Source organism: Tetranychus urticae, chromosome 2, assembly GCF_039701765.1.
Source record: "Tetranychus urticae isolate SD_2017Ah chromosome 2, NJAU_TeUrti_SD_1.0, whole genome shotgun sequence".
NCBI lineage: Eukaryota > Metazoa > Arthropoda > Arachnida > Trombidiformes > Tetranychidae > Tetranychus > Tetranychus urticae.
The window spans coordinates 953,817-964,055 of NC_142959.1; the positions used below are offsets into that span (position 1 = coordinate 953,817).

Sequence of the window (10,239 nt, forward strand, 5' to 3'; positions counted from 1 at the left end):
TCATTCCAAATTAGTTGAGTAAAAGCTTTAGTCATTTGGTTAGTGGTGGTATTTATATTACACCATATGGTGTCAGATCGAACAGGCAGATTGATGGAATCAAAGAAAGATCCATCATTGTAAGGAATTGTACCATTGAGTTTGAGTTTTAGGATTTGTTTTATTCCTGCTTTTATGCAGACTAACCAAGGAGGAGTGATTCCAAGGGCAGCATGACAAACAAGGGTGAAGTCATGTCCCTTGATTTTGAATAATTTACTGAAGTCAGACATGAGAATTTGAGTCATTTTTTCTCTGAAGGTCTTGTTTTTGACAAGTGAGGGTAAGAGGAGTGGGGCTATAAAAGTTACTCTACTGTATATTAGGGAGTGAAGTAGCAGAATTTTGGTGTTATGAGGTAGAGATTTGATTAGGGCGAGGTTGTTGATTATGAGTGGGATTTTGACTGCAAGATTATTAGTGAGAGCTGGAGTGTCTATGTAAGTATCATAATTTCTTTTAAATGAAATTGGAACTCCAAGACATTTGATGCTGGTTGAGACACTAAGAGGAAGGGAGGAAACGTCAATCTTTTTGATACATTGAGGATGAGTGAGTAGGAAGGATTTATTTGGTGCTACAGACAACGATATACTATTCAGATGCAAGTTTAATTCATTAATTATTTCATATATCTTGTTGATAAGAAGGTTTGGATAGCTTACATATCTGGGGTCATGCAAACTGATGAAGATATCATCTGCATATACAGAAAATTTGTATCTATAGACTGAGGTAGAGATCTTATCATTAAATTTTTGAGTCTGGAGATAATTAATTATTGGGTCAATTCCTATAATAAAGAGAAAAGGACCAAGGATAGAGCCTTGAGGTACGCCCTTCTCATTGCGTCTGTATAGCAATTCAGAGTTATTTTGAACTATTTGTAATCTATCCGATAGGAAATGAGTAAGTATACTGTGATAGCTGGCATTTGGATTGTTTGTCTTTAGGAAATCTAAGAAGGAAGAGTGTTCGATGTGATCGAACGCTCCTATTATGTCAGTTTGGAGAAGGGTTAGTGAGTGCTGATGGTGTTGGAAAAGAGACAGAAGACAGGTGGATATACTTTTATCAGGAAGATAAGCATGTTGTAGGTTAAATGAAGTGGGAGGAATTGTTAGCATTATCTGGTTTTTTATAATGATTTCCAATATTTTTCCAAAATTAGATATTGTCTGAATCGTCCTAATTCTGACATTATCCGATTTTGGTATGAGAAAGGTTTTGCTGATTTTCCAGCATTTGGGGAAGATGGAGTTATTTAGGAGAGTATTATATAAATTTACGAAAAATGATAAGTTTTGTTTGATGATTTCTTGAGTAGTGACAGTGTCCACATTGTCTGGTCCAGGAGCTGATTTGTTCAATGTTTTGATGATTTCAACAAGGTGTGTATCATCAATGTATTGATGGGAAGTGTGAATGAGAGGAGATGAGTAAGAGAAGTTTACACTGAGAAGAGAAGAAAGGGTTGCTTTATCATAGTTCCCTATTTCTTTTTCATAATTGTCTTTAAATTCCTTTGTCATGGTAGGTTTATGTCTGAAAATGGAGTTGATGTTTTTCCAAAGCCTGCTAGCAGAGGTTTCCGAGATGTCAAAGTTCTGTTTAATGCCAGTTTTGATTTGCTTGTTAATTTGTTTTTTCAGTGCATCAAGTTTGGTCTTCAATTCATCGCTGTTTCTTTTCTTAGACAGAAGCTTTGAAATCCTTTCTTTCTCAGCATTAAGCTCCGGACAGATGAACTTGGAGAAGATGTTTCTGTTTCTGATTTTGGTCTCACAGAGTTCAGATATCTTTACCATTTCCAGAAATAAGTTGTTGATGAACATTTCAAGTTCTTCACCATCTTCCATGTCTTCAATTTCGGGTTGATATTTTAACAGGTTATTTATCATATTGATTTGTTTCTTTTTGTTGAGGATGGTGATGAATTGCTGTGCATTTTTAGTCTTTATCTTGTTAGTTATGTTGAGCTCAATGACAAAGGGACGATGATCTCGATTAGCATCTTTAAAAATTACTTTTATGTCAGGAAATTTGTAGATTTGTTTGATGTTGGAGGCTGCAATGTCAATCCAAAAGTTTGTCTTGTAGCTCGATATGTAGGTGTAGTTATCTTTTGAGGGTTGCTGGATTGGTTCCAAGTTGTATTTCTTCATAAAGTTGTGGAAGACATTACCTTTGTCAGCATTCCTGCAGCTAACTTCATGTGACCAGAGATGATTGGTGGAGTTAATATCTCCAACCAATATGATTAAAGATGATTTAATCTTCTTGATTTCAGATTCAAGTGAATTTATTTCATCACGATATTCGCTGATGTTGGTCGCTGGACTAATGTAGATGTTGATTATGAATATGCTTTTGTCTTCAATCTTGATCTTGGTTAGGATGCAGTTTTTACCAATGGATTGGGAGGAAGAGGTAAGGATTGAGGAGGTGATGGTGGCAGATTTGTTGTTACTGAAGATGGTAGAGTCAGTTATGGCGAAGTTGAGTAAGGCAGATGTTGATGCTTCTTGTATAGTGACGATTTGATGAGTGTTTAAATTGTTGACAGCAGATGTTGTTAGAGCGGGAGAAACATTACAATTGTGGTTGTAGATTAGGAGTTTATTCATCATACCAGTCAGTAATCGAAGCGATGCGTTTTCTTTCTAGTTGATACACAGTACAATTTTTTGATTTAGGATAGTGATCTGTTTCATTCACTTTTGCAGTACAACAAAACATACACTTATCTTCAGTTGGTTGAATATTGTTCTTGGGATGTTTGCAATGAGCACTCAGATGACCAGGTTTGAAACAGTTGGTACACAGTTTTACATGTATATCTGATCTAAATGGGACACTCTGTCCACCCATGAATACTCTTTCTTGTTTCTCAATCCATTCTCTATTTTCCTTGGATAATCTGGCAATGATCTTGATCTTTTCAAAATTTCTCTGCGATTTGAAGGTTATCTGCTTCACAAAGGTACATTCACTACTTGGAAGATTATTCCTGGTGATGAAGATTTCTTCTGATTCCAGTTGGTCCTTGTTTATTATAAACGAGATTTGTGGCTGAAGTTTAGTAGCTTCGTTTATAGTAGTCTCATTCGGAAGTTTACATGAGGAGAGTTTAGCATGAATTTCAGGATCAGGAGAGGTCACCTTGACATATCTGTTACCAATATATATATCATTGACTTGAATGTTTGGAGTATCCTTGATGTATGTCTCCACAATATCTCCAATCTCCTTGGTCTTTTCAGGGTCAACAGGCTTGATGAAAAAGGTTTTGTTTTTGTTGGAACGTTTGGTTTTATTGGTGGTAGAGTCACTATTTTGATTATTTTTAATAGATTTCTCTATGTTATCAATCTTTGCAAGTAATTCTTTGGCACCAGAATCATTTTCAATGACCTCTATTAACTTGCTGAAACGACGATCTACCTCCTCCACGTGTTTCTCCTTGGTTTTAGGTGCAAGCAGGTTAAGCATGAAGGTTTTGAATTCATACATTTCTTTAATTATATCATTTTGAGGACACATTTTGGGACGAGAGGATGTCTTGGGTACTTATATACTAATTAGCACAATACAAGAAGGTTAATTACTATTAATTAGATTAGAAACAATTAAGTTAATTTTAACTAAAAAGATGAGAAAAATCCAAGAAAGTCTAGTTTCTAAAATAAAATTAAGATGGCGTTAGCTATACACGTCTGGAAAAAATCAATGTTTTTTTCAGCATTGAATACAAGCTGATTAATTGTTTTGGTGAATGTGTTTTTAAATTAATTCAGTCGCCTTAATTTTCTAACACCCTTAGTGTGATATATTTCCTATTTCTTACCAACTGCCTAACCTCTAGGATTGTAAATACAAGTATTTTTACACTTTCAGTTTGTATTAAAGGTCACTTTCTTTATATACAGAAACCAATTGGATTTATCGGCATCATTCTTTTTTTTCTCTGTTTAGTGTATGTATCTGTGTATGTTTAATCAACTCATTTATCACTACCAACTCTATCATCATCATCTGTATCATCGATTTCTACATCGTTCATCTGTCTTATTTCAACCATGAGTTCCATTCTAGATGCTTTCAATTCCCTACAAACGGAGTTCAATAGAGTCAGTAAAGATTTAAAATCGGTTGAAGACAATCTCAAAAAATTGACTGGCGGTCAATCAAGGTTTGTTTTATTTGCACAATCTTAACCCTTCTTGATATGTTTCAATTTTACACATGTTAATCAAGTTTCGTCATTCATTCATACAGTAATCTAAAGAGGAATTTAAAAAGGAATGCTCCAGATAATGAAGCAGTTTTTTTGGAGGGCAATGTCGAGGAGCCACCGAAGCGAAATAAATTTATTGGTAAAGCTTTTAGCAGGTAAGACTTTTCACGAAAGGTTGTTTTTTAATCTTTTTTATAATATTTCTTGATATTTATTGGTGCTTTTTTTGTATTTACAGAGTCCATGGACCCAGTTGGCAACCTAGAGAACCATTAGGAGATAATGATGACAAAGAAGACCAACACCATAGACCTGTTCTGCTATCCCAAGTTGTTCCAGCTGTCAGAGAAGTAAAATCTAGAAATGAAGCACTCGAGGAACAACCACCAGATGAAAAGAGTAAAGCAAGAAATCGTAGAATGTTTGGTATAATTTTAGGTACCCTTCAAAAATTCCAGTCGGAAGAGTCTCAAAGGAAGCAAACGGTATTGATTCTGAAAATTTATTTGCATTCTGCATTTATTTGCATTTGAAACTTCATTTCATAGAAATACTTTTATGATATGTCCATTTCATGTTTTAAATGGAAGGGTTAGAGCTAAAGCAGCTTTTATTACCTGTCTTTACATTTTATTTTTCATTAATTGATGTAAAAAATTCAGATTTATATAATTTTTACTTTCTTTGTTTTTTTCAGACTAAAAGGAGGGCGGAAATTGAAGAAAAACTCGAGAAAATGGCTGAGAAAGAAAGAGATGTTATCAGGAAGGAGAAAAAAGAGCTTTACAAAAAAAGAAGGGAAAGTCAAGCTCACTTAAGACGAATTGAACTTAAAATGGAAAGAGTTCAAGTTGTGAGTATCTTACCTTGCCAATATGATTCATTTATGAATGATAATATTCAAAGAATAATTCTAATCATCTCTATCTTTTCCTTAGCATCAAGAATGGGAAAAGTCGCATAAAACTTTGGTCAATTTCATCCAAACAAAGACGAAACCACACTTATTTTATCTACCTAAAGAACATACTACCGAGAGCGAAAAAAGGTGGAAACAGACCAAAGATAAATATAGACGTAAGTATAAACTCATTAATGCCTATGAAAGCAACTTTTTACATTTTGTATTAATCAATTATTTTCTATTAAAGTAATCCTTGCCGAAAAACGTGCCAAAGTTCAAAAAGAGCTTTCAGAAATAGATGAAATGTACAAAAAAGAAACCGAAATGGATGATGACGATGACGATGAAACTAATAAATCAGTGGAAATGGACTCACAAGAAAATACAAATAATGATGCAATTGAATTAATGGAGGATTCGATAGATCAAGATAAAGTTTGTAATTCTAAAGTCAATGATAGTATAGAAAACAATCAAAAGAGTAACGTAAATGAAACTAATAATTCTAATGATAAAAGTGATCATGAAGTTGATAATAGTCAAAATGATGATAGTAACAATCATGTCACTAATGATAATAACAATAGTGACAAAATTGACAGTATTAATCATCACAACGATAATGCAAAAACTGTTATCGAGGGCTTGATGGAAACTCAGCTAGGTGATGCAGATAAATCTTCACCGGAACAACTTACCGAAAAAGAGTTCGAGCCCATTTATGATGATGATGAATAGAATGGAATAATATTTATCTATCATCTTTTTTATTACAGGTACATGTCAACTCATCAGTTCACGTTAAATTAACATTTCTTCATCCACCAATAAATTACAGACAACAAAAATGTGTTCAATCTCAATGATTCACACAAGTTTTGTATGAAGCACATTTAAAGCTTCCAATAATTTTATTGACAGATTCCTGTCAATCCACTTAAATTAAATTTTGTTCAATCGAACAATACTGGAAAATACAAATCAAGATGTTTAAGGCCTTGTGTCAAACTGGTGTTGAGGTTTAATCTTGAGAATTTTCTCCTCCACATCTTGGTCTCTCAAGAATGGGTTTGTGTGATTTAGTACACGTCTCACTGTTTAAGATATTATGTTGGCAATTGACTTCAATATCTAGAGAATGTTTAATATCTTCAATCATCGAGCGAATCATTGAACATTTTATCATTTGTCGAGTCCAGAGACCTTGTAAGTGTTTGATTAAATCTAGGATAAGTGTCGAGCTATAATGCCATTCACCAATATCATCTGGATTCCAATCTGTGTTGAATAAAACTAATGGTAATTCAGAGGCTAACATATATTGAGGTTTACTGGTAACATTATTGACATCCAATAATTTTTTAACTATATCAGGATCTTCTTTTCCCTCTCCAACAAGAAATAAAATGGTCATAATACATCGAATTTGATGCCAGAGAAAACCGCTCGCAGCAATTTGAGCAATATAGATCGAATAAGACGAATCGGCAGTTTCTTTTACTTGATTGAATGAGAATATATCAACCTTTTGGATTGTTCGGATGTTGTTGATTTCCTTTCTACTTGTGTCTTTTTTACAAAAATTGGTGAAATCGTGAGTTCCTAGAAGATATTGCGCTGCTTCTTTCATTTTATCAATTTTTAAGTTAGAGGCAGGAAAATAGTAATAATAACATCGACCTTTACAATCAAAACGAGCACTGAAATCAGCTCTAACTGGTGCCCATGATAAACAGCGTATTTCATCAGGCAAAACTTTGTTTAAAATTCCACAATAATCGATCTCTTGTGGTTCATCATCCTTAATCTCGTTATCATCTACACATTTCTCATCGACACTAGATACACCAAGTCCACTTTTGAGTTTACTGCGAACATCAATTGATATAACTTGACTGAATGCGGACACACCTTTATCTGTTCGTCCACATCTATGATAATTTGACGAGCTACGATCCTCGATAAGTTTAGTTCTTAATAATGCTTGAAACAAATGGTCTTCTATTGTATTATTTGTGTCCTCTTGAACAACATAGCCTTGATAGTCCCATCCAAGGTAAAGAAATTTTAAAGCTATATGGCGCTTGGAATAACGGGTGAAGTCAAATTCTCTGGATTTGTGCACTTTTCCAGATTTTTCACTAGAATCTGGGTCCAATTGTCGCTTTTTGATGATACTACGCAATTGACGAACATTTGCCTCCAACTTGTTAATTCGACTTATCAGTTCCTGAACAAAAAAAACAAATTAATGTCTGGTTCCTTAAACTTTGAAAATTTAACCAAGTTCTTACCTGTTTAGACAGACTCTCCAGGTCACTTGCAGACAGATCAATCTGAGACATTTCCGAGTTGACAATTTACCAGTTTGTAAGAAAGGGGATTTTAGCTGGACATTTGGTAGATCAGTATTTAGCTTGTGAAAATCTAAAACTAATCCAGTTCAAATAGTTGATGAATAAAGGTTAACACGTAAGAGTTTATAAAAATTATCAAAACTAGATAAAATTTAACATTATTTAACGATATTGAAAGTAAAAATTATGGTTAATTAGTAAAAAATGATGTTTAATAGCAAAATAACACATAACATACAACTTATAACAATTAACAAATGAAAAACTAAATTTTAAAAAACATCCGAGCTTGCTTAGCGAACTCATGTGTTAGTTTACAGGTGATCATCGTCATAGCAACAGTAAACAGCAATTTCGCTCAACTTATGTAACTTTTGGAAGAAAGTAAATTATAAATTTCGTTCATTTCACTTAACTATTTGAAAATTCAGTGATTAACGGATTCCATTTAAAGTCTAGTAATTAAGTAAAATAGTATCACAGTATTAATAAAAGTGTATTGATTACCTTTCGTTTCAGCTTAAGGAGCTTTCGGAAAGCCGAAGTGGTTCTTTTGCTTCTCAAATGGTTTGGTTTATTGTTCAATGGCAAATTATTTTTAACCATATATTGATCGGCCAGAGTTGAAAAGGAATCAGTAAAGTTCAATGGGAAGCACAACTCTCTGCTTCCATCGTGCTTTTGAACCAGATAAACATTAAACATTTCATTTGATTGTTCAGTATTGTTACCAATGGTTGCTTCAGGACTCTCCAGTAAACCTTCAATTGATGGATTTTCAGTTGCTGATTCAGTGGTGAATTCAGTGGTTAATTCAGGGGCGAAGTCAGTTTCGAATTCAGTTCCAAGAGAAACTTCAACCATCAAGAAAATGAAGAAACACCAAGAAATCTTGTCCTGAACAGAAAAACAACATTAACAAAACACTTGGCCATAATTAAAGCAACTTACCATTATGACAGTCTCGATGATGAATTTTATATCGATGTGACTTACAGTAAAAGCTGATCAATTGAATGAAGCTGCTTATATACATTCAAAATGAGCATTTTAGTGATTAACTTGTCCACTCAACTCTTATTTCATGGTTTATAATGGACATTTTGTTTAGCTGTAAAAAAAGGATATCGACCAATAACCAAATCACTGAAACTATGAAAATTGGTTGTTCATCTATTTCAAGAATCAGAAAGTAAGATATCAGTCAGGTTGACCGTTGATTGGTTATCACCCAAAGCAAATCGATTTGTCATCAGGTCATACTTCAATCAGATTGAAAATTATGCTGATTCAACCAGAATGTGTTGACTTCCAACTATAAATATTATCAGCTCTGAAATGAATCACAGATTACAATTTGGATTAACATAGAGGATTAGTGAGAAAACTGATTCTATTTCAAGATGATTTGCTGATCAATCTGAGAGAAACAACTGTCGGTCCAACAAATGAATGCGACGTTTCAATCAAACGATGACGGTTAAATAAGAAATATTAATCACAGTCAAGTGTTGGATTAATGATGATAAAATCAAAAATGAATAAAATGTGGGATTAAAAAGGTTTAGCTCTACGACTAGACTCTGTTATGGCAACACTTTGTAATTAATCGCATGGTGAAGCATTTTCCAACTGAATTCACTCAGCTAACTCGAGACTGGAATTTAGAAATTAATATTCAATTCAAAGTGCAACTTTCATGTGAATAATTGCGTAAATAATAACAAGACATGAAATGAAAGGAGAATAAATTTTATCCAACCTCCAAATGAACCACTTTTAACCAGGGAAATCCTCACTAACTTAACCTTACATGCTAATTGTCAATAATTATTAACATTAATTACCATTGGTAAATCATTGATTGAATAAAAATTATTGACTTTCGTTTCCAATAAACAGCAACAATGCAAAACTAACATTGAAAGGTTAATTTTGGAGGATAGTTTTGATGTTTGAAGTTCAATGTAAATGAGCCAAAGGATCCTCATTACTTTAATGAAGAGGCACAATTAAAGGTCGAATTATCAATATTCAAGTTATTTTTAGATGATGACTTGAAAAGCGTAGGCTTGAAAATGCCTAACATTAGATGGCATTTCAAGACTAACTGCTCAACAATGTTTTTCCAGAGCTTGGACCATATTTGAGACAATTCATATTTCTCGTTTTATTCAATGATTAACGTGATTAGTGAAATTGATTGTTGCATTTAAGCGTGGAAAGGTCTCTTAACAACGACATAATCACCTTGATGGCTTTAATTGACAAGTTATCGTTTATTTGGTTTACTCATAAGGAATTAAGGTAAAAGAGGAAGAAAAGGGAAAGAGTAAGAAATGATGAGAGAAATAGAGGGATAGGGGGAAGAGAAATGATAATTTAAGAGACTATCCAGCGCAATTAATTATTATATTATGATTATATAGTTAACAATCAAACAATATCAGTAGCTAGTGGGAGAAGCAAACAAACAGCCTGAGATGAAATCTAAGTGTAAAAATGGTAAAAGATGAGTGAGAGGAAAATCAAATAAGATGATTAGCGTAGCGTTTGATCAACATTGATCACAATCAGTGAACAATTAGTGATGCCTCTTACTAATGAGACAGAAAGCTAACTGAATTATATTTGTCATTTGGTTGAGTTTGAAATGTAAAAAACACAAAAATATCAGTTAACCAGTGAAACAAAATTAGTCT

The 10,239-nt window shown here is 33.4% G+C and overlaps 2 protein-coding genes across 2 annotated transcripts; one reads left to right on the forward strand and one right to left on the reverse strand.

The window, feature by feature from the left end:
• The first annotated feature begins 3,778 nt into the window (after window positions 1–3,778).
• On the forward strand, window positions 3,779–6,028 carry LOC107368723 (pinin). Its single transcript, XM_015936596.3, has 6 exons — window positions 3,779–4,231; window positions 4,318–4,431; window positions 4,515–4,761; window positions 4,974–5,129; window positions 5,215–5,353; window positions 5,428–6,028. Exons 1-6 carry the CDS (start codon window positions 4,119–4,121, stop codon window positions 5,916–5,918), a joined length of 1,260 nt encoding a protein of 419 aa, XP_015792082.1. The 5' UTR covers window positions 3,779–4,118; the 3' UTR covers window positions 5,919–6,028.
• Window positions 5,899–7,793, reverse strand: LOC107368725 (tRNA pseudouridine(38/39) synthase). Its single transcript, XM_015936598.3, has 2 exons — window positions 7,475–7,793; window positions 5,899–7,410 (listed from the first exon to the last, which is right to left on the reverse strand). The coding sequence occupies exons 1-2, from the start codon at window positions 7,523–7,525 to the stop codon at window positions 6,202–6,204; spliced, it is 1,260 nt and encodes a 419-aa protein (XP_015792084.2). The 5' UTR covers window positions 7,526–7,793; the 3' UTR covers window positions 5,899–6,201.
• Between the last annotated feature and the right edge of the window lie 2,446 nt (window positions 7,794–10,239).